This window comes from Ursus americanus, chromosome 13 (assembly GCF_024610735.1).
Source record: "Ursus americanus isolate L20-20 chromosome 13, mUrsAme1.1.p, whole genome shotgun sequence".
In the NCBI taxonomy this organism is placed as follows: Eukaryota; Metazoa; Chordata; class Mammalia; order Carnivora; family Ursidae; genus Ursus; species Ursus americanus.
In genome coordinates, this window is record NC_142139.1 from 38203773 (window position 1) to 38229283 (window position 25511).

A 25511-nucleotide genomic window follows, 5' to 3' on the forward strand; every position below is an offset into this window, starting at 1 on the left:
GGGTAACGTTACTTCTTGGCCCCAAGACATGAGATAAGGTGACTGAATAGTCTTACTTTTTATCATCTCTAGGACTATATGAGCAGATGACATTTTTTTCATTTTTTCCTACTCTATTAACTTTCGAGGAAAGTAGGAAAGACTTTCCTTTCATATCTCTTCCCTTAGTACTGGCATGAATCCTTCATTCTGATGTGGCTGATGACATCTCTTCCCTTTTCTGTGTAAGTACAAGGGTCTACCCAATGATCTGAATCATGGTGATGAACAAGAAAGATAAGATCTCTGTCATACTGAAAATCAACAGGCAGGTAGAAGAAATAGACAGTAAACAAACAAATATATGTTTGAATATAAATATATTAAATATGTTGAAAATAAATATCAAAGAAATGGAGGGCAAAACACAGTGAGAGGAAAGTGAGACATTTCAGAAAGGAAAATCAAGAAAGGTGTTTCTGAGTAAATGATATTTGAGGAAAGATATGAATCAAACTCTTACAAAGTGATCCATGAGGAAAGAAAATTCTAAATAGAAGAAACAGTGAGTGCAAAGAATTTAATAAATTCAAAAAAGTAAAGTCATCAGCCTGACTAGAGTAAGCAAGAAGGAGAGGGGTAGGAATTGAGGTAAGAAAGGCAGGAAATGTATCATTTGCTAGGCATTTGAAGCTTATTCTATATGTGATAGAAAGGTTCTAAAGAATTTTGATGTTTTTATTTTTATTTCAGACATATAAAAAAGAAGTAACAAAAAAAAATGAGCATGTGTACTCAGCACCCGACTTAAGAAACGTTACAAGAAAATTGAATCTTCCTTTATACCCCACAGCAACAAAAGAAATAAGATACTTAGAAACAAGGTCTACGAAGCAAGATGAATAAATTCTACAGATCTGCTATACAACATTGTACCTAAAGTCAACAATACTATATTGCGCACTATAAACATTTGTTAAGAGGGGAGATCTCATGTTAATGTTCTTAATATAAAAATATACAATAAGGGTGCCTGGGTGGCTCAGGCAGTTAAGGGTCCAACTCTTGATTTTTGGCTCAGGTCATGATCTCAGGGACCTGAGATCAAGTCCCACATCGGGCTCTGTGCTCAGTGTGGAGTCTGCTTGAGATTCTTTCTCTCCCTCTCCCTCTGCTCCTCCTCTTGCCCATGCTCTCGCTCTCTCTCTCAAATAAATAAATAAAATCTTTATTTATATATATAAAATAAAACAATCTTTATATATACACACATGCATATAATATATACATACTATGTATTATACATATATATATAATAAAACAAAAAAGAAATAAGTCCAATAAAAATTTATAAGATCTTTAGGAGAAAAAATATCCTTAGGGAAAAAAATGAAGAGAACTATTGAAAAACATAAAAGACATATATATAAAATACATAATAAGACATAAAATATAAAAATAAAAAAACTTGAAAATTAAAAATAAAAAATAACCTATAGATAAATAGATTTAATATCAAAAAGAAGTTAATTTTCTACAAATTGTTTTGATATTAACTGCATTTTTAATGGAACTAGAAAGGTTAATTCCCATATTTATATAGAGGTGAAAAGTCCAAGAAGGTCCCAGACAAAAAAAAGTGGCGGAACTTTCCCTGTTAGGTATACTCACTATAAAGCTATACTAATTGGGATACTGGTGCAGGGATACACCAAGAAAAAAGAAACAGAATTGAAAAGCCAGAGGCAGACCCAGATTTAGATGGAATTTGATATATGTTAAAAGCAGCATTGTAAATCAGTGCTCAAAGAGATCACTGATTTGATGAAAGAATCAACAAAGCATGCTGGGATACATGGTTAAGAGGAAAAAGAAAATAATAATAGAGCAGCTGGGTGGGTCAGTCAGTTGAGCATGTGACTCTTGGTTTTGGCTCAGATTGTGATCTCACCGTGGTGGGATTGAGCCCCGTGTACAAGGGCTCCGCACTCAGCATGGAGTCTGTTTCAGATTCTTTCTCCCTTTCTCTTTCCTTCTCATTCTGCCCCTCTCCACTCATGCATGCACTCTCTCTCTCTCTCTCTCTCCTCTCTCTTGCTTTAAAATAAATAGATAAATAAAATCTTTAAAAATAAATAAATAATAAAAGGAAAAAGAAAATAATAATACCTTACTCCCACTAAAAACTGCAAAATACAAACAAATACAAAACAAACAAAAAACAATGCAGGTCTTTTATGGACTCCTTCTCAATTATATTCTTACTCCTTCCCTTTCTCCCTGGAGGTAAGGGCTCCTCCCTCACCTGCACGCTGAGATGACCTAGTGTGAGTCAGGAGAACATCCTCCTTTTCCTTTTCTCTACTTCTTCCAACCCATACCCATAACCTTATATGCAGCTCAGATTCAGCTGTCATGGAGAGCTCTCCTTTTATGCAAAAAAACCCATGATCTCACCAGGAGCTTCCAGAAGTTTCACATGGGCTAACCTCAGCAGCATTTCTGACTGTTAGGATATTAAGATGGAGGTTTTAGTTTCACACTTGGTTTTTGAGAGGATATTTCTGTAATGCTGGTCTCTTGCCCTGTACCAATATTAGTCTCTCTTCTCTACGACTGACTAGAGTTCCCTGACATGCTTAGACTCCTAATGAAGTTGTTTCTTCCTTGATGAAGGAAAAAAAAAAGTTAACACTATTCCAAATTTATGGTTTCCCTTACCTCACTCGTCTTTATGCTTTTATTGCAAATACATATACTCTAAAACAACATGTTCATGTTGAAAACCTAATAATTTTTACATAAATGATGTGTCCTTTTGAAACTTTTCCTTTACTCAATTTTTTTGAAAAATATTTATCTAAGTTGATACATATACCATTAATGTACTACCTGAGTGGTGTTTATTACATATTTCAGTGATTCTTTTTATAGTTCTGAATTACTTCATAATATGTCTCAAAAAGAAAATGATAGATTGAGAGGTAAGAAGATAACAGTCTTTTCTAATTGTGTCTGTTACATCCATTTTCATTAGGGATAAGTCATCAGCAAGGAGGGGAAAGGTGGAGGTACTGAAAGTTTGAGAAGGACTGAATTGTGCAAAATATTAATCTGGGAAAAGAAGAGATCGAATTAATTCAAAAAAATGGAATAAAATTGCCTGACAGTTCTAAGGGTCCACTTGACATTTATGATCGGAAATTTAAAGTGAAATAAATCAGCACGGTTGTGTTTTTTTCCCAGCCATGCCATGTTCAGCCTCTTGAACTAGGCAGAGACTTAGCTCTGTCGGATTTAGCCTTTTGGAAATTAAGTCTGAGGAGAGTAAGGAAGTTAATATGTATTGTGAAAAACTGACATGAGTGGAGCCATTTTAAATAGAGCTGGAGTGGTCACTGCAGAGAAACTGGCTGGGCAAAAGAACAAGCAATTGACTGAGAAGTCAGTAGGAGAACAGACATCCTGATCATAAGACAGATCGTTGTGAACTTCCTGAAGATAGAATCAGCAGTCAATCACTGTATAACCCAGAGTAGATTAGCTTATTAACATCCATCGAAAACTTTTCTTTCTTCAACTCATGTAATCACTCCTCTTCCTTTCCTTCTTAAAAACCCCTTGCTTTCACCCTACAAGTGTGACATTATTTGGGTTTCTACCTAAATCTGTGCTCCCTGAATTGCAATTCTTTGATCCCAAATCAAATGCTTGTTGGCTTCTCATGGCAGCTCTTGTTTTCAGGTTAACAGTATGGGAGCGGTACCATGGAATGAATCCAAACAGAGTAAGGTGGAAGGTGGAAGACCGGGTTATGAACACTGTAAATACAGTAAAGTTAATGGATTGAATGTCCCCATGTGCTGCAGATTTATTAAATGGGGAGAAGAGCCAGAGAGATGTCAGAGGCGGCTAGAGGGAAGGGGGCCTGAAAAATAGATGCTGGAGGCTTACAGTTACTAGGAATGACAAAATCCAGTTATAGCCAGGGAAGTAAGTCACTATAGGAATATGACATTAGAAATTAAAGGAAATGGGAGCCTGGGTTGCACCTGAAACAGCTATCTGCAAGCACCTCCAGAAAACTGAAGGGATGCAGACAACTGGATGTAAACAGAACAAAAGTCCTCAAGTTACTATAAATGCCTCAGTCCTGCAAATGGTACAGTTCGGGAGCTAGTTATCATCTGCAGAATAACAAGTTTGGAATACGGTAGTTGATGACAGGCCTCTTTCTCTTTCACGTCAACGAAAAGCATCATGGAGAACACTGTATTAGGAGAGTTTCTAACAATATTGGTTTTAGGCAGCTACAGAAACCAAAAATGTGGCACGAGCGAGAGATTTACAGCAGCTACATCAACAGACATCTCATCCCTTCAAAGCAGTACTACTCTTTACAATAATCAGAATTGTTTTTCAAGGGTAGATTAAGCAGATGAAGACTGACCTACGAGAAATTAGCCAGCTGATTTGGCCCATTAATACAAGACAGGGATTCTGATTCCATTTCTGGCTATGACCTCCCCGGGGGAGGTCCACCTACATGGCGCACACGCAAGGGCTGTCCTCGGGTGGAGCTCCCAGCACTCCAGCCGAAGCTCCATCCTCTCTCTCAACAAAGTCTTTAGAATTCCAGTGAGTTAGAGTGATGTGACAGGGATTATTTGTAACCCATTCAAATTTCTTTCTTATTTTAAAAATTGGGGTACATTAACTTTCTTAGAATCAAATTATGTGGAACTCACTTTACAACTTATTTAAATGCATGAGTATGTTATGAGACCTTGGTTTAGGAGACGTTAGTTTAAGTGATTGTTTAATGCTAAAGGAAAATCTCAATCCTAGAAAATATGCACCATAAATTGTAGGTGTACAGTCAATTTTGTCTTCTCTGATTAGTACTATGAATTAAACTCCATAAAGAATAAAGAGAATGAGAAGGTTCTGATATCTGCCTTTTTAGGGCAATTAGTGCTGAAGGGAGTTACTAACTAGAACACATATGCTCTGCAAATGTACTCACATGCGTGTACTTGTTTTTACCTCAAAAGATGACAAATGCATATAAGGATGCAAATGGAAGTCAAGTCCACTATATCCAAACCACCAAGGATCATCAGCTGAAAGGATGTTTGGTGGCTCATCATGCCAAAATAATACATATAAGCATTGGTAGATAAAGAAGCATTAGAAGGAATATTTCTAAAGACTAGAAACCCAACATCTTTATGGTAGAAACATGACATATTTATGTTAAAATGCCTGAAAAACTATGCCCTAAATGAAGCCCACTCTAAAAACATCTCCTTGCATAAAAGGCCACATGACTCACAAAAAAATGCTCTACAAAACAGTATAATCTGTGGATTTCAATGTGGAAACAGTCATAGAATTTTAAATTTTGGATACTGAAATACTAAAATGAAACTAATGAGCTTATCATGGCTCTAGAGGTAAACTTTAAGGAAACAAGCCTTTACACAAGCAATTAGCTTCTATGATGCCAAACTGGCAGTTCCCTGAAAAAAGTGTGGTTTTTACAGATCTGAATCATTAACTTCCATTTCAGTACCATTGATAATTTATATAGAGCATGATAGAGACTTCACGTCCTGGGAACAGCATGGTGCCTTATTGAGCAGAGCATACTTTTTTTTTAAGTTTTCATTTAAATTCCAGTTAATATACAGTGTAATATTAGTTTCAGGTGTACAATATGGTGATTCAACACTAATTTTTTTTTAAATCTTGAATAAGAAATGTTAGAAAATGTGCATTCCCGAAGGTGACTTAAAGAGTGGACTGGGTGAGATCTGCAAAACTCCCTTGACTGTTAAGGGCTGCAAATTGCTTTAATTCCTTTGGAAGTTTCACTTCACTGGGGGAATTAATGGGACTTTGGATCAAGTGTAATGCCAAAAAAACAAAGCTCTTTAATACTATGATTATGACATTAAAGTAATTATAAAATTTTTCATTTCAAAAGAATTTCTGATGAAATATTTTATATTAATATTTCATTTATCACAAATTTGCTAACAAAGTTGTTCTCAAGAGGGAGTTCACATTCCTGATATTATAGTAATTTAATCATATAAAACAAAGACTTGCTAGTGGATCTTTGCATGTTAAGAGTATTGGGTATGTAATCTTAATAAACAGTGATCTAACAAAAGGAGCCTAAAGCCCTGCCCTCTAATAGACTTATGAAAGTAATTATACCTTTACTGAAGTTACACTGCTCTCAGACCCCCGCTGTTCCCGCTGTTTCTTGAAGATGGTTACTTTCTACTTAACAAAAACAGACAGGCTTTAGAAGAATAGCTAGCGTTAAGTATTATTACAAAATTTAATCAGATTCTCTATGTAGCTTATATAACAGTGGCACAAATATTTCAACCCAAACAATAAAAGACTCAAAGGCTTTTAAAAAAATCCCAGAATGGCTAATTAGAGTAACTTACTAATTGGAGTAACAACTCACATGACTGCAGGAAGACAGGGAAAAGGGGAAAGGGGAAAGTCTTCCACTGGCCCTGATCATTCCCAGGGTGTATCATTAGCATAGGCTTTCACAGGCTTTGCACAGCCATAGCTGGGGGAAAGAAGGCATTAACAGAGTTAAATAATGAAAGATGAGACAAAATGTTGGGAACCATCTTTAAGAAGTGTTAGGGGAGAAAAGAGGCAAAATCGTAGGAGCAGCTGCTTGGATTAGGTAACTGAAGCAAGGTGATGACAGACACATCTTTCAGGGTTGCTCTTTGCCCCTAGGGTCCGGTCTCTAGTTTACACAGGGGTATTCAAGTTCTAGGGGAAAATGTTTAAATAGCTCCTACTGACACAAAACTGATTTATATCCAAAATCTCTTTTGCCTTATGTATTTGAAAACACCCATTTCCAACAGGCAGATGACAGGGTACTAAGGATTCAAAACAAGAATTCTACAAGGAAAAGCAACCACTGTCAACTAGATCTCAATGAGCTATCTTGCATCTTTTAATCAGCTGTTAGTAACATTGTGCCCTTTCCAGTTACCCACCAGCAGACACAGATTTCTCCTATTCGTTGTTAACCAGCTGACCTAAAAATTCTAATTTGTTTTGCACACAATCTCTCTTTTATGTGTGAAACCTCTTTCTTTTATGATCAGTTAACTCCTCCTACAATGACTGACTCATCTTCAACATTCTCTACAACCTTCTCTGATTTCCAAACTTAAACATAATATTTGTAGCAGCTTAGTGTTCCATTCTATTGTTGTATAAGTATGTACAACATTGTATTTTTCTAGTTCTATATGTGCATGTGCCTCCTGTTATTATGTGGATTTTGAGACCTTTGAACCACAATCTATTTCATAGCCCATATAAAGTGCTCCAAGCATATTTGTTGAATATTTTTGCAACAACAATTTTATCAAAAAAGATTCTGGATTGCCACTACCAAGGAAGGCATCCATTTAGCATGTTCTAATGCATTTCTTTTCACTTTATGACTTATTCCTAAAATCACCAATCAGAGAAGAGAACGTGTTTTCACCTTCCATATGGCTGAAAGCATCAGAAAATATTTACTAAAATACCAGGGAAAAAAGTGGCATCTTGCTATACAAGGGCTACAGATACCACTGACAAAACCTTTAGATCTCGTAATGCGTGGAAAAAGTCTATAGATTCTCTGGCGCTTTGCAGTACAGCTATCAGAGCAGGTGGGACAAACATCAAACACTTCTAAAGTGATCCAGTGTTCTATAACACAAATACATGAAATCCTGCTAAAGATCCTCATGGCAAAATCCAGGGACTCTTTTCACTAGAGAGTGGAGGTGACAGCAGAAGGAACATTCTCATTGCCCAGCCATTAGGATAGATGCCAAACTTTCCTCACCCTGACTACGTGCCTAAATCATCTTTATTGTGTCATTTCAGATAATCTGCTTTTGTGCTAAGAATTCTATGTCAAAAGATGACACTGAAGATCAGGTCCTAACACTGCAGATCCATATGAGACCTCACTACCTATTCTCATTGACCTCTAGTCTCTAGCTTCATGTCATTCTGGAACATAAAAATGCCAGTATTTTTCATTTCATCTTTTGTTTTTAGTGTGTATTTTCAAAATGTTTTATAATAAACATGTGCTAATTTTTTAGAAGCTATTTAAGATAAGGTTGTTGTAGCGTGTTACCTCCAATACTTCTGAATTTTTTTGCCACCAGAATTTGCCAGTGTCTCATGTTTCTTTTACCCTAGAATCTTCTACTATCTCCCTAAATCCTCTTTAATCCCTTTCCTACATAATTAAAATTTTATTGTTAGAGTGCCTGTTCATATGAAAAAAAAATTAAAGGGAGAATTATTATATGTTTCCCATTTAATAAAGCCTTCTCTTTGAAAACAAGGGAAAAAAAAAAAAAAGCAATGTTGTGTGTTTATGGTGGACAAAGCTGTGCCCTGAGGAGAAGGAGGCCCCGGATTTAGTTTCGGTTTGCCACTAACTAGACAGGGAGCTTGAAATAATTCACATTCTATTTTAGGTCACAGTTTCTTCAGATGCATAACATATGTCAGGTTAAATAACATATAAGTAACTTCTATGCTTCTGATTTTAAGATTTTTGTCTAGTGCTCCATAGTGAAAAGAGACTTCATTGCTGTTTTCTGTTCATTTTAAAACTGCAGAAAATAAACTAAAAGTTCTATTTACATGCTGGAAAAATACTGGAAAACCTTCAAAGTTCAAATTTCTAAAACACTAGGCAGATACAAGAAGAGATGGTATAGAACCACAGTGTATTATTTTCCTTACTTTCAGATACGCCGTTCTATAGTTATTGTTTCATTTGTTGAGATTTAAATGAATATCCAACACTATCACGTTTGCAGAAGTGGTTAGCTTTTAAGATCAGCACATACATGTAGCCTAAAGTTGCTTCATTTTCCCAAAGGAAAAATTTCACACAAAAAATCGTGTCCACAGTCACAAAATTTTTTGTTACCATAGTGATGAGAATAAAGAATGGGGGGAAAAAAAGCTAAAAATACCTGAACACATACAGACAGCTTTAGGAATTTGACCTACTTGGTGTCATACACTGAAGAAGTTAATCAATTGAATCAACTACGTATGAGTTAGGTGAAATATTCTACTGGATGAAAAAATGCGTAGGCTGCACATCTGGAGCTATTATCCACAATCAAAGAAGTCAGTATGAATGAAGATGACTGACAATCTAAAATGCATAAAGTCAGATTCTTTTAAAAATGGGATATATACCAGAAGCAAGTAGAAAACCATTAATTTAGCTTCATTTCCCATAAGTTTCCTGTTTTTCTCCCATTAGTTAGGATATTTCCATTTCAAATGAAAGTTTCTTATGCACCAAAAGAATTTTTTTAACTGGATGGAGCAACATAATTGGACATATATTTAAAATTATGTTAGAGTGGCTCCTTTCGATAAAAGAAAGCTTCCCAATTTTAGGCATTATAATAAAAACAATATGTTTTTAAACTAAGTTTTCTTCTGAAAATTCTACTTTTAACAAGAAATTTAATAAACTCAGTCATTTGCAGAAAACCTACTTTATCGCAAGGCATTAGGTTAGCCTATGAAAGATCAATAAAAGGCAGTACTTGCTGTCAAGTATGTTTTAATCATCTAATTATGTTTTCATAACACAGACTTTTAAAGTATCTCCACATGGTAAAACAGAAACAACACTGAACTTGACTTGAAGAGATCAGGAATAAAATTCCAACTCTACTAGTGAGCTTAGAAAAGTCTTGTTCTAAGTCTCAGTCATCTCATCTGCAAAATGAGCATAAATGAGCATCTTACCACCTCTAGCTCACACAGGTCATTATGATAATCCACAGAGAGGGTGGAAACCAACAGAAAACATTCAATAAATAAGCTCTATAAAATGAATCAGTATACAAATAGGTTCAACATTTGAAAATTTGCAAAATAAAAAATTATAAAAATAAGTATACTGAAGAATTACTTAAGAATAATAATAATAATAGCAAATTTTACTGAGCACTTATTTCATTTTCATGAAAATTATTTCATTTAAACTTCACAACAGTCCAATGACTTAGATAGTATTATCTTCCTTCTGTGGTTGAGAAAAATAAGGCACAGCTGGGATAAATAAATTGTCCGAAGACATACAGCTAAGTAGGTGGTGAAGGCAGGAATTAAACCCAGGAAAGCTAATTCCAGAGCCACGCTCTCAATGTAAGTCTTTGGATGTACCCAAAATAATCGGTAGAGGGAAATATCTCTATGAAACTACTAATTTGAAAAAAAAAATTAGATTTTAAATTACTAACACTAATCAGGATAAGTTTCTGATGTCTAATTCATGCTATTTTGCTGTTTAATTTTTTCATCATTATTATTATAAAAAAATGAAAGCAATTTAAATGTATGATAGTAAATAACTCATAGAACCTACACATGACAGATAATTACTCAGTCATTAATAATACTGTGGTATGATATGGCTTGGAAACCTGTAAGTATTGATAAGCAAAAAAAAAAAAAAAAAGCAGATTTTCAAACAGAAATAATGTAAAAAATACTCTCAATTTATGTAGAAAATAATCTCAATTTTCATAAAAATAATGTCATATGTACAGAAAAAAAACTGGAAAGATAGATATCAAATATTTATAATTGCTACTTCTTAACAGTTTTGTATATTTCTAGATTCCCAAATTTTTTATAATAAACATTCAAGGTTTTGTCATCAGGAAAAAAAATGACTTAAACAATCTAGTCATGACTACTAAAGCCCAAAGAGATTTCTATGCTGCTTTTAGTCTATGAATAAATAATTATTGAGAGTACAGAAAACTATTCTAGGTACTAAGGATACAGCAGTGGCAAAGCAAAGTCCATAGGTAATAAGTTAGGTAAATTTAAACTAAGAACTAACTAAGAAAGAGAACTTCAAACCTACAAGGAAGCTTCAACCTTGTCACTCTGACCCTAATCACATCTTTCTACTGGCACGTGAGCCCTTTTCTTGTATTTGTTTCTTTTTAAAGATTTTAAAATTTATTTATTTGAGAGAGAGAGAGCAAGCGAGAGCACAAGAGATGAGGCGGGGCAAAGGGAGAGGGAAAAGCAGGCTCCCCGCTGAGCAGGGAGCCCTATGCTGGCTTGATCTAGATTCCAGGACCTTAGGATCATGACCTGAGCCAAAGGCAGATGCTTAACCAACTGAGCTACCCAGGAGACCCCCTTTTGCTGTATTTTAAAAGAGTCCTGAAATGTTTTATCTTGTTTTCTCAATTAAATTGCAGATACATCATCCATCATCTTTAGACCCAACAGCAATCCATAGCATTAGTATGGTCAGAAGCATTGAGAAGAACCTTAAGGAATTCAGGAAAATTTGTTGGGACCTCCCACATCTTGGTGACAATTTTTACCCCCTTACTAGTCTTTAGAGAAAGGAGGGATGTTGTTCCATTTAAATTATTAAATATTCTCAAACAATACCATCCTTTCACCTATTTACCGTTCTGAAAGGAAATTATTTTCTAACTGTACAATTCTATTTTATTGAAATAGTTTACAATGTATAAACATTTAAACTTGGCTATGTTCTTCAGTACCCAATCTAACTATCCAGGAGAAAGCTTTCTAGCATCAGTATTTAAAATACAGTGGTTTAAAATACACTGAGCTAGATATAACTTACCTTGCATCAAAAAATATATTAAAATCTTAAAAACTTAAAATCATCTCCCCCACCCCTCTAAAAAAAACAAAACAAAACTGTATTGTATTAACTTCTTTTGACCTGTCCTTTAAATCTCTTCTTTCATACACATTAAGATTTAAAAAATTTTAGGAAATGGAAAAATTTATAGGACAAGTTTAATGGAAAGAGAAAAATGGGAACAATTTAAATTTAAATTATATTTAAATTAGAGAAGGAAGGAAAGAAGGAAAGGCAACAGCAAAGAAAGGGAAAAGAAGGCAAGAAATAGGAAACCACTTGCCTCTATGGACCAGATCCCAAACCTCATCAATTTGCTGCTGGGTTGGGAAATGACCACAGTCGTTGAAGAACTTAAGGAGCTCACTTCTTTCTAATCCTTGCCAATCTTCTCTCTTAGCAAACATTGTTTCATAGACTAAAACAAAGAGACAAAACAAAATATTTTTGTTATAAATAAAATGTCAAGAACAAACTACCAGAAAGTTTCATCTAAATTCAAAGAAGCTTTCCCTCCAGTTTTATTTGTATGTCTAGTGATGAGAGTAGCTCTTTGTCAGCCTCCTGGGGAAGGTCAGAAGGAAATGGGCACGCTTCTCCCTCCCACATTCCCTAGGAGTCAGATTTAGACCGTTTCTCATCTCAAACTACAGCATAAGACATAGCTTTGATGTCAGAGTTTCTGGGGGCCTGACTTCGGCTGACCCATCTCAGTAATCATTTTTATTTAGTTCCCCTAATTTATTCATCTCTTTCTGGCTTCTATCTACATCCTACCTACTCATATCGGTGATTGTCCTTTGGACCACCTATTCTACTTCTGATTTTGTCCCTATATGGAATGATGTCTACTTTTGCCCCCTGACTCTATGTATTCCTCCTTCTTAGTTTAAGGTCACTGGATCTGAGTGACCACAGAAAAGTTTTCTTACCACTCCTGGCTCAAGGTTTCCACAGAAAACCACTCACTTCAGCCATCCTTTACCTATCTCCCGTAATTGGCAATAATGGGGGTTAGATAATAAGTAAGAAAATGGATGCATACACTTTATAAGTGTAGTTCTCCATAAACCTTTTATTTATTTTTTTCTTTTCAAAAAGGAGATACTGAGTCTCCACTCTGAAGTATGATGGATTGGCCCCATGAAGGTGATTGTCGGTCAGCATTTACAGGATGACAGGGTCTGCCTCAGGACAGGCTTAGCTCTGAAGTATGGGCTCCAAATGACAAAGGGCACTAGAGTGGTTTCTAACAGGAGTCAGTGTATGATCCTGATATTCAACCACAGGGCCTTTCGACTTTCCGTTTATCCACTTAATTGTTCAGTTGACGTGGACAGTCATGAGACATCAACAAATTCAAGAACTATTGAGTGATTGCCTAAATATAAGCCACTATACCAGGTCCTGAAACACACAGTAAAATAAATTTATATTTAGAATATCTGTGGCTTTTTCTCTCTTTTCAAATAAGCAAACTAGAGCAGTTGCTGCTGGTGCCCCATCTATATTGCCTTGTCCCTTGTATTTCTGTGCGTGCTGCCCTGACTTTCACTCGCCAGTATCTCACTTCATTGCCTCAGGGCTCCCTCTGGCTGCAGGACTCCACTCTGCCCACCTGTGTGGCAAGCCAGAAGTGCCAGAGAATTAAGGGCCCCAATGCAGCAAAGGCCCTCGACCACTGGTCCTCCCTCAACTGGGAATTGGTGGATAAAAGGCCCAGCACTTAAGGGAAGTTGTCTACACTGTTCCCTAGAGGGATCAAGCTCCAGTTGATTGTAGTCTGCCTGATAATGCATTCTTTTTTGACTTCCATCTCTTCCCTGTCTTACTTCATTCCATTAACAGTATTTACTGGGATCTACTTGCAAATAAGCTAGTTGTACTTGAATTCTTATCTCAGGGTCTGATTCTAGAGAAATCCAAACTAGCACACAAAGAATGTCACTTTTTACTTTTCTGTTTAGGAAATATATTTCTCCTTGAAAAAGTATATTTACCTTTATTAGTTTTTCATTTAATCAGTTTTAGATGCTTCTCACTAGATCAAACTGAGACACATATTAACGTTATGGCCTTGTAACTATATTAATAGATAATAATGTACTTCATCTCTATATTATGCTTGAAAAGCAAATGTTCAGCCACACACTAGCAGAATTAATATTCTAGGCAGGTTTAATCAGGGTCAATATAAAACTTAATCGTGAAAATTAAATGAAATTTTCTGGTCATTGAAAGATTCTTAAAAAGGTGTAAAGATAGATACCTGCCAATATCACCCAATTAGCGATCCACATATGGAAGGGATGGAGAATTTTCTGAGGAACATAAAGGCAAATAAGAACTTGCAAATTCTGTGGACTCTAGAGTTACTTTAACCCTTAGTGTAAATTGATGCCTTACTTGGTAATTCTTTAAATCACTTTTTTAGAGGATTTTTAAGTAAAGGAGTCCCAGCAGCTTCCCAATGAGAGAAAAGTTTTCTCTGTCTTTGCCTCTGTCTCTCACTTGCTTTCTTTTCCTCCCTTCTTCCCATCTTTTCATCTCCAACATTTTGCTCTTTTCTGCTCTTTTCTCTGGAAATGAAGCTGTTGGACTGGGTTACTTGATCTAGCTTAATTCCATGACTTGTATAGAATCTCTCTCTTTGGCTTCTTCTTTCCTTAACCTCAAGCCAAAGAAAAGGAGTCATTCTAACTCAAAGAATTCTGGTTATCTGTAAATATCTTTTGGCATAAATTTTAGCATAAGTAATAAACTTAATGAAAAGTATCAACAAATATTTCTGAGCCCTTTGATAAGCCAGGCATTTGCTAATATTGGCTATTCATTAATAAATGTTAATAGATACAGTCCCTGTCTTCATGGAACTTACAGTCCTCTGTGAAATACATATTTTATGATTAGATGAAACTACACCAAAAATGTAGCACTTTTACAGTATAAAGCAGTAAGATCCTGATTTCAATTAAATATAATTTGCTTGCATCATTTGTTGTTTTTTATTATTTTTAAAGACAATTTAAGTGCAGTTTTGAATTCACAACAAAATTAAGAAGGTACAGAGATTTCTCACATACCCACTACATCCATATAAGCATAGCCTTCTTTCATTATCAACATCACTCATAGAGTTATACAGTTGTTACTAAGGAGGACACATCATAATCACTGAGGTCCACAGTTTACCTCAGAGTTCACTGTTGGTTTTGTACATTCTATGAGTTTAGACAAATATATAATGATATGTGTCCATCATTGCAGTATTGTACAGAATAGTTTCATTGCTTAAAAATCCCCTATATTCTGCCAATTCATCCCTCCCCCCCACCCCATCCACCCCTGGTAAAATATAAATCTTTTTATTTTCTCCATAGTTTTCCCTTTTCTAGAATGTCATATGGTTGGAAGCATACAGTGTATAGACTTTGCAGATTGGCTTCTTTTACTTAGTAATACACATTTAAGATTCCTCTATGTCTTTTCATAGCTTGATAGCTCATTTCTTCTTAGCTCTAAATATACCCCCTTGTCCAGATGTACCACAGTTTATTGGTCGATTCATCTACTGAAGGACATCTTGGTTGCTACTAAAGTTTGGCAATTATGAAAAAGCAGATATAGACATCCATGCGTAGGTTTTGAGTGGATATAAGTTTTCAATGCCTGTGGGTAAATGCCAAGGAGCATGATTGCTGAATCATATGGTAACGGCATGTTTAGTTTTATAAGAAACTACCACAATGTTTTCCACAATGGCTGTATCATTGGCATTCTCATTAATAATGAATGATAGTTCCTGTTGCTCCACACCCTTACCAGTATATGATATGGATAGTGTTCTAGATTTTGGCCATTCTAATAGGTGTGTAGTGTATCTCGCTGTTTTAATTTGCATTTCTCTAATAACATATGATGTGGAGCATCATTCCAAATGCTTATTATCTGTATATCTTCTTTGGTGAGGTCTTTGGCCCATTTTTTATTCAAGTTATTATTTCTCAGTTTTCTTTGTATATGTTCAATAGCAGTCCTTATCAGATGCGTCTTTTGCAAATATCTTTCCCAGTATGTGGCTTGTATTCTCATTCTGTTAACATTATCTTTTGCAAAGTAGAAGTTTTTAATTTTAATGTAATCCAGATTTTCAATTATTTCTTTAATGGATTATGTCTTTAGTGTTGTATCTAAAACGGCACCATAGCCAAGATCATCTATGTTTTTTCCTATGTTACCTTCTAGAAGTTTCATTGTTTTGCACTTAGGTCTACAATCCATTTTGAGTTAAATTTTGTGAAGGATGTAAGGTGTTTAGATTTTTTTTTTTTGGCATGTGGATAGCCGGTTGTTTCAGCACCATTTTTGAAAAGGCTATCTTTGCTCTCCTGTATTTCTTTTGCTCCTTTGTCAAAGACCACTTGTCTATATTCATGGGAGCCTGTCTCCGGGCTCTCTATTCTGTTCCATTGACCTTTTTGTCTGTTTTTTCACCAATACCACACTGTTTTGGTAATTGTAGCTTTAAAGTAAGTCTTGAAGCTAGGTAGCATCAGTCCTCCAACTTTGTTCTTCTCCTTCACTACTGTGTTGGCTATCCTAGTCATTTGATTCTCCATATAAACTTCAGAATCAGTTTGTCTAAATCCACAAAATAACTTGCTGGGATTCTGAATGGGACTGCACTGAATCTATAAACCAAATTAAGAAGAACTGACTTCCCAACAATATTGAGTCTTCTTACCCATGAATATGGAATATCTATCCATTTATTCAGTTCTTTGATTTTGCTTATCAGAGTTTTGTAGTTTTCCTCATAGAGACCTTGTACATATTTTGGTACATTTATACCTAAGTATTTCATTTTGGGGGTGTAAATGTAAATGTTGTTGTTTAATTTAGTTTGAAGATGGTAATGCCTACACCAAAATAGTATAGTCTTTGGCATTTACTCTGCTTGGTGTTCTCTGAGATTCTTGAATCTGTGGTTTGGTGTCCAAGAATAATTTGGGGGAATTCACAGTCTTTATTGTTTTAAATATTTGTTCTGTTATTTTCTCTCTTCTCCTTCTGGTATTCCCATTATCCTTATGTTACTACTTTTGTAGTTGTCTCATAGCCACTGGATATTTTGTACATTTTTTTTCAGTCTTTTCAGTTTTCAAGGATTCTACTGACTTATCTTCTAGCTCAGAGAGTCTTTCCTCAGCCATGTTCAATCTACTAATAAGCCCATCAAAGGCATTCCTCATTTCTATTACAGTGTTATCTCTAGCATTCTTCTTGGTTCTTTCTTAGGATTTCCATCTCCCTGCTTACATTACCCATTTGTTCTTACATGCTGTCTGCTTCATCCATTAAAGCCCATAGCATATTGATCATAGTTGTTTTAAATCTCTGGTCTGATAATTCCAATATCCCTGCCATGTCTGGTTCTGATGCTTGCTTTGTCTATTCAAACTGTGCTTTTTGCCTTTTTGTACACCTTGTAAGTTTTTCTTGACAGCCAGACATGATATATCAGGTAAAAGGATCTGTTGTAAATAGACCTTTAGTAATGTGGTAGTAAGGTGAGGGAGGAAGTGTTCTACAGACCTATGATTAGGTCACAGTCTCTTGGTGACCCTGTGTCTCTGGGCTGTGAACCATACAAGTGTTTCTCGTTCTTTTTTTCTCTCCCCCTATAGGTGGGACAGATGGCCAAAGTGGGTATTTCTCTTCACCAGGCCAGTTAAGTTCTGAAAATAACCCAGCAGGCTAGGCTCTGGTTTCCTAATTTCCCTGAAGGACTAATTTCTCCTGAAGGTAGGCCTTCTTAAGAAGAGTGTGCCCTGGCAAATTTCGAAATGGTCCCCTTTCTCTGACATTTACTGTGGGAATCTGGTCAAGCTCCTAGAAGTAAGTATCACAATACTGTGGTGGTCCTATGGCTGAGTCCTCCTGGAGTTTTTAACTCGGAATTGTTCACAGTGAGCTTCCAGCTATTTGTCAGTTCAATATTCCTGCCTGGTGCTGGTTCTCACATCAATTTCCTTTTTTAAAATTTTAATTCCAGGATAATTAACATACACTGTTATATTTGTTTCAGATGTACAACATAGTGATTCAACGATTCTCTATAGTATTCAGTGCTCACCATGATAAATGTACTCTTGATCCTCTTCACCTATTTCCCACATCCCCCCATCCATTTCCCCTCCGGTAACCACCAGTTCGTTCTCTGAAGAGTCTGGTTTTGGTTTTTTGGGGTTTTTTTCTTTATTCATTTATTTTATTAAATTCCACAAATGAGTAAAATCGTATGGTATTTGACTTTCTTTGACTGACTTTTTTTATTTGGCATTTATTCTAGATTCAGTGATGTTGTTGGAAACGGCAGATTTCATTCCTTTTTTTATATAGCTGAGTAATATTCTATAGCATATGTATACCACTTCTTCTTTTTTTAAAAATTTTATTTTATTATGTTATGTTAGTCACCATACAGTATATCATTAGTTTTTGATGTAATGTTCCATGATTCATTGTTTGCATATAACACCCAGTGCTCCATGCAATACATGCCCACCTTAATACCCATCATCAGGCTAACCCAACCCTCTAACCCCCTCCCCTCTGACACCATTTGTTTCCCGAAGTCCATAGTCACTCATGGTTCATTTCCCCCTCTGATTCCACTCCCCTTCATTTTTCCCTTCCTTCTCCTAACATCCTCCATATTATTATTTATGTTTCACATATAAGTGAAATCATATGATAATTGTATTTCTCTGCTTGACTTATTTCACTTAGCATAATCCCCTCCAGTTCCATCTATGTCAATGCAAATGGTGGGTATTCATCCTTTCTAATGGCTGGGTAATATTCCATTGTATATATGAACCACAACTTCTTTATCCATTCATCCGTTGAAGGGCATCTTGGCTCCTTCCAGTTTGGCTATTGTGGACATTGCTGCTATGAACATTGGGTTGCATGTTTACCACTTCTTCTTTATCCATTCATTTATCAATGGTCACCTGCACTTGCATTGCTTCCATAGTGTGGCTATTATAAATAATGCTACAATAAATATATGGATGCATATATTTTTTTTTGAATTAGTGTTTTTGTATTTTTGGAGTAAATACCCAGTAGTGTGATTACTGGATTGTAGGGTAGTTCTATTTTTAATTTTTTGAGGAACCTCCATGCTGTTTTCCACAGCAGCTGCAGCAGTTTGCATTCCCACCAACAGTGCACGAACGTTCCTTTTTCTCCACATCCTTGCCAACACTTGTTTCCTCCCATATCCATTTCTACTCATGAGTCTCTGCTCTGGGAAGCTGCAACTCCCTGTATTTGTGTGTCTATCTCTTTAATCCTGGGGGCACTGTTTCACCCTGTGTCTTCTCTTCCCTTATAGACGCATGAAAAAAGTAAATTTTTTAGTCTGTTCAGCTTTTTTACTTGTTGGTAAGATGGGGGGGAGGGGGAGATTTCCAAGATCCTTACATGCGGAACCAGAAACAAGAAGTCCTCATTTATTATTTTTTAATCAAGACACTGGCTATAATGTCCATCCTAATCCTAAGCAATGTAAATTCATTAAATATAATAGGAACCAGGCTCTCTGAAAGCTAAGATATAAATTAAAGACATTGTTCTGTGGACAGAATTTCAACACTAACAAGCAATACATAATAGATATCTAATTAGTCTGCTTGGTGTTCATCAGCTATCCTTATGTTAGCAATACGTAGTTTTCCTTTGGGGAGCTGCTCCTTCCCCAATGGATAGAACTTCTGTGCAACTCTCAAGCAAAGTTCTCTTCCCTCCCATGGCAGAGTCTTGGATTCACGATTCAAATTAAACCAATCAGGTGCTCTCTACTTGAAATTTCAATTTAAAGCATAGAAACAAAAAAGTCTTAGAGTGATAACAGCTTATCTATCTCCCAAAGGCAAAAAGAGATTTTTCCTTACTTTTTGCTCTCTAAATCTCTGAAGTAGCTCTGTTTTGGGGGTTTTTGTTTTGTTTTGTTTTAAGATTTTATTTATTAGAGAGAGAGAGCATGAGAGAGAAAGACAGCATGAGCAGGGGGGAGGGGAAAAGGGAGAGGGAGAAGCAGATTCCCCACTGAGCAGGAAGCTCAATGTGGGGCACAATCCCAGGACCCCGGGATCATGACCTGGGCAGAAGGCAGATGCTTAACCAACTGAGCCACCCAGGCACCCTGGAGTAGCTCTGTTTTGAGTTCTGTGTGAAATCTGATTCTTTAGCTACCTTTCCTACATTTTTCTTTTAAATTTCCTTTTTGCTTTGGTTAACTAGAATGAGTTTTCTGTTGCTTATAAACACAGGATTCTAATAAATTAAACTGAATATACCATACATCACTTTAAAATGCAAACAGCCACCGGATGTTGTATGGAAGTGCTGAATCACCACACCGTACACCTAAAACTAATATTACACTGTATGTTAACTAACTGGAATTTAAATAAAACTTCTTTAAAAGCTTTAAAAAATAAATAAAATGCAAATAGCTTTCAGCAATATAAAACAGATTTACCTTTGGTGTCTATGAGTAATTACATGTAAATTATATATAAAATTCCAATAGTTAAATCAATTCCAAATTTAAAATCAAACCAGAAATGACTGTATCACTTACACTTTTTTCTGTCCATCCATTCCTCTAGCTCTATGAAGTTTATAATTTGTCTTGTCCTCCAAAGACCAAGTCGATACTTAACACGATGGATCTGTCTGTGATACATGTTTATAACTGCCCTCAAATTTGGTCCATGAGACAAGGCCTATAAAACAGCAATATAGACAGTAAAGCCCCATATTTACATATTTCTTCTATATATATTTAATCTGATTTTGCCTTTTTCATTTCATCTATTTCACCCAGTTTCTTAAATTATGGATGGGTTGGCCAAAGACATGCACTGTAGAATAACATCATCTCCTTGAAGACCAGAGAGCCTCATTATGAGAAGCTCTGTCATCAGATACCCATAATTTCCACAGCATAGAGTTTTCAATGATGGATACTTTCATGGAAGCTTCCGAGGTTGGCATCCAGATTTCTATAACATGTAACCCACTTGGCCAGGGGAAAAAAAAAAAAAAAAGGTTTTATTAAGACATTATTCTGTAATGGTGATTCTTGCCTAAGCTATTCACTAGGGGTGCTCAAATCCTTGTTTATATTCTTTCTTTTGAAAATTGTATATTACTGTCTTTTACTTTTTTTTTTACTGTACTTTTCAGGTTTTCATGTTGATTTCTAAAACTCTGTTAAATAAATTAATCCTTTTCAGCATATGTACAAATTTTGTTTTATCAGTTTGCCTTTAAACAGGGATGGATATATATATATATATATATATATATATATATATATATATACACACACATTTTCCACATTCTATTACAATAGGCTTTAAAAATTACAGTGTAAAAATTAATCTATTTCAGGTTTTTTTCTTTTCTAAATAAAGAGTTCCATTTTATTTATCAATTCAATTATTTTTACATTTTACATTTACTAGCTCATTAATTTCTCTACTTATCTTTATTAATTCCATTTTAAAGGATTATTTTCCTGTTCTTGACTTTTTGAATTAAAGGCTTAATTCATCTATTTTCATTATTTTTTAAAGAATGTATTTAAGTCCATGAATTTTTCTGAGTCTTCTTTCTTTTGACGTGTTTTGTGTACTATTTTACAAGTGAAAAACCTGAAGCAAAAAATCTTTAAATAGCTTTCCCAGGTATTGGATGGTTGCTTGTTGTAGCTAGTAAGTTAGCAAGTTGCAAAATCGGTTTTGAAACCAAAACAAGGACACTCCAGGGCCCACACTTTTAATTATACATTATACTCCTCTTAATTTATTTGAATTTAGTGTTTTTCATGCATTCTGTGAATTTTTGTTTTGATTTCTTTCCTAGTACATCTCCTTCAACATTTACTAACATTTTCCAATGTGTATTTTCAATCTGCTTTCTATTCAATAGGTTCTTGTTGCTTTTAGAAAAAATAATGAATTGGTCACACTGGTAACATTGGTAGAGCATTCCTAACATATGAATTTCAGTGGGAAGCAGAACAAACTTCCCACAGTTTGAAGCCACATATCAGATACTAATGACCAAGTTTCCTCTGTAGAAGCTTTGTTCGTTATCTACATCAGCACCAGATTTTTTAATTGAAACTAGTAATGCTAAGTAAGCAAAACAGTGGTAAATCTATTTGTGTGGTATAGCAACTGTGGTAGCAATATCTGTTTTTCAAGGGCAGCACTCGTGGAGGCAGGGATACCCAGGATTCAGTATCTGCACTAGACTCTTTCTATGCAGGATGTGGTTGGAGTCCTGAGAGCTATCTAGCCTTCATCATACCTTCACGTTTCTGAACTTAGTTCTCCAGACCTCTGCCCAATATTCTAATCAATATCTTTCTGCTTAAATCTGTTAGTAGGTTTCTTTTGCTTATAATTAAGAATCAAGCAATGTTTTCATTGTGCCCTTAGAACATGAGCCAAAAGGGCCCTGGTTGGAGTGTGTTTCCTATATGGATGATGACATTTGCTAAGAGAACCAGCCATCAACCCAATTGGAGAGTCTTTCCCTCCAAATTTAATAAAATCTCTTTTGGGGACAGAACCTGTCTTTTGGGGGACTCCTCATATTTGAGGCATTCAGAAGGCTATCAAGGTTTTCATGTTTAAAGAAGTTGAGTGGGAGAAAACTATAAGGGTCCATCTGCATGGTTCTTCTAATAGTGTGCCTCTCTGGCAGTCCTCTGCATGGAAATATGCCTCCACTATGGTGCTATGTACATCTCAGTATTTAAATCTTTCGCCACATTTCTAAACATTTCTCAAGATAGAATTTATTAGAAAAGCAATATTGGAATATAAAAGACTCAGTGCAAATTAGTAATTATAATTTTCCAATCCATGTTGACTTACACGGTAAATGTATCATACTTATCACACATCAATGTTTAAAAATTTTTCTAGTATGCATTTTCAGACTGCCTTTTGTTTGATATGGTCATGTCTTGTTTTAAAAAAGTAATGAATGGATTGCTTGTTTGGAGAATTCCACTACCTTATGACACTTAGTGGGGCTTAATTTCTTTAATTACTAGCCAGAGTGCTCTCTTTTCATATTTATTTGCCATTCTCCTACAGTAAAGTACTAGTTCATGTCTTTTACATATGTCTTCTATTATTATTATAGTGTGTTTCTTATCAGTTTATAAGAGATCTTTACACGTTGAGTTTGTTTTAACACTGGGGCAATATCAAATGCTGTTCCACAGTTTGACTTTCTAACTTTTAAAAAATGATATTTAGACATATAAGCAGATAACCTGCCCACACACATTAACTGAAGTCTAACCTTGTCTAAACACTTACATATGACATTATCCAAAAGGGTCTTTATACAACTTATTAAAACAAAGCAGGAAAAGGTTTTTAAACCTAGTTTAGGCTTTTACACCTAAACTAAAACCCAATGAAATAAGGAGTGAATATTCTGAATTGTTATCTTACACACACATACATGAACACACAAGTATACAAGTCACAAATAATGTTAAGTGTGATTTTTTATTTCATTTCCCCACCCACTAAAGACTTAGTGAAGCACTTAGCCACACACATGTAGCTAAACAAATGTCTCTCTCCTGGGTTGGGTTCTTCTCTCTTCAGGTTCTTCTTTCGGTGTCACCTGCCACTCACATGGATCTTGATCAGGATGATTATTAATATACCTGAAGCTCATGCTTAATGGTATCACTGAACCGTCTTCCTCCCATGCGCCTCTGCAAAGTTTAAGCAGCAGCTTCTGATTGCCACACAACTGCTGCTCCTGTGTATCAATACAGCTGTGGCTCTCTGCATCAGCTCCCTGATGTGAGCAACCCCAATTGGCTCTGTGGTGTCAGAAGGGTGTTTTAACCTAATTTTGGCTTTTGGCAGGACACTCCAAAGTCTATGCTGAGCCTGACCTGAGAAAAGACTCTACCATTTTGCAACAATCATTGAATTCGTTGTTACCAGAACGGTCCAATGTTTTATTTTTTTAAAAAAGATTTTATTTATTTTTGTGAGAGAGAGAGAGAGAAAGAGAGAGCAAGCATGAGCAGGGGGGAGCGGCAGAGGGAGAAGCAGACTCCCCACTGAGCAGGGAACCCAATGTGGAACTCCAGCCCAGGACCCTGGAATCCTGACTTGAGCCAAAGGCAGACACTTAACCAACTGAGCCACCCAGGTGCCCTGATCTAATGTTTTAAAGTGTCTGGAACCAGGCAGACTTAGGTTTGATGCTCAAAATTCAACTATGCCACTGGGTGGATGTGTAACTTTAGACAAGTTTTGTTAACTCTCCTACTTTTCATAGCTAGTAAAGATAATTATACAACTTAGAGGAATGGTACCACTTCAATTCTTGATCACCAACCTCACCTAGGTTCTCAAAGTGGCCTGAAAATTCACCTGTGTTTTTCTAGGCATCTCTCTTTTTGTAATTTTCTGTAGAAACTCAATCTCCTCAAACATTCAAACTCACCTTCTAAATGCTCACTCTCAGCAAATGACCTTGTCCCCTACTTCACCAAGGGGAAAGCATTAGATTATTGTTATCTCAACTTCCTATCACTAAATCTAACCACTCAGCAACATCCTTTGGTCCTACAGCAGAGAAACATGTCTCTTACCTAAGGCTAATCCTGCCAGGTGTCTTATAAACAACCCCCCCCAATATTCTTAGCCTTCTACTATGACTATCCTCATGTCTCTTATATCATCAACATTCCCCTCTTGTTGGCTTTTGCAATAAGCATTTAAATGTACTTAATTATTTTCCATTGTAAACTATCTTTCCCTAAACCTCATAGTGTCTCATATTTACCTAAGCTAGATGTTTCCACTTCCTTGCTTTCTGCACATCACTCCACTAAAACTTGCCAAGGTCATCCATGAACTAACTGTTGTAAAGACAGAAAATTCTGTCTAGACTTTCATTCCTAGCAGCATTGGAGACTAGTGACTCCACCTTCTTTCTCAAACTCACCTTCTAAATGCTCACTCTCAGCAAATGACCTCTGAATTTCCTTGATCTAGCATAATCTGGTTTTCTTCTTATCTCTCTGGCTATTGCTTTACTGTTACTGGATTCTTCATCTTTTGTCTTCCCCTTGAACACTGATCTTTCCCTTTACATGCTTTTCTCCTTACTCTATATACTCTCCCTGGACAATACATTGACTCCCATGACAACAGTTAGTATCACTAATAATGATCTCAAATCTACAAATGGGGGCAGAGTATAGGAAGTCATCCTTGGTCAGGGAGCTGAATCAAAATATTTAGAAAAAAATGTTCAAATTTCATATCCTCTGATACAAATATGCTATTATAATCCTCTATCATGTTGAAAATTATTTAATTTATATACTTAATTTGTATAATTTAATTAATTAATTAAGAACCTTATATATAGCAGGAATGTTCTAGACTTTGTGAACAGATTAATGAACAGAAAAGGCAAAATTCTTGTTTCAAGGAGTTACATTGTAATGGAAGGAACGGTAATCCAATAAACAAATATCTATGTGTTGGGTGGCAGTAAGTGGTTTGAAGACTTTTAAATAGAACAGGGAGTGAACAGACTGGATGTTCTTTTTTAATAAGGTAGTATGGAGCAGGCTTTTTGATAATTAACAATGTACACAGACCTGAATGAAGGGGGACATCCAGTCACCTGAGTAAAGAGCTTTCTC

The 25511-nt window shown here is 35.7% G+C and overlaps 1 protein-coding gene across 1 annotated transcript in view; it reads right to left on the reverse strand.

Annotated features, from left to right (window-relative positions):
- The window catches only part of IQCM (IQ motif containing M), a 338360-nt gene that overhangs the window by 146375 nt on the left and 166474 nt on the right, over positions 1-25511 (reverse strand). Inside the window, exons 9-10 of the mRNA XM_087866408.1 lie at positions 20379-20523; positions 12006-12140 (exon numbers count right to left, since the gene is read on the reverse strand). Coding sequence (XP_087722534.1) covers positions 12006-12140; positions 20379-20523 — 280 coding nt within the window. The remainder of the gene's footprint in view (positions 1-12005; positions 12141-20378; positions 20524-25511) is intronic.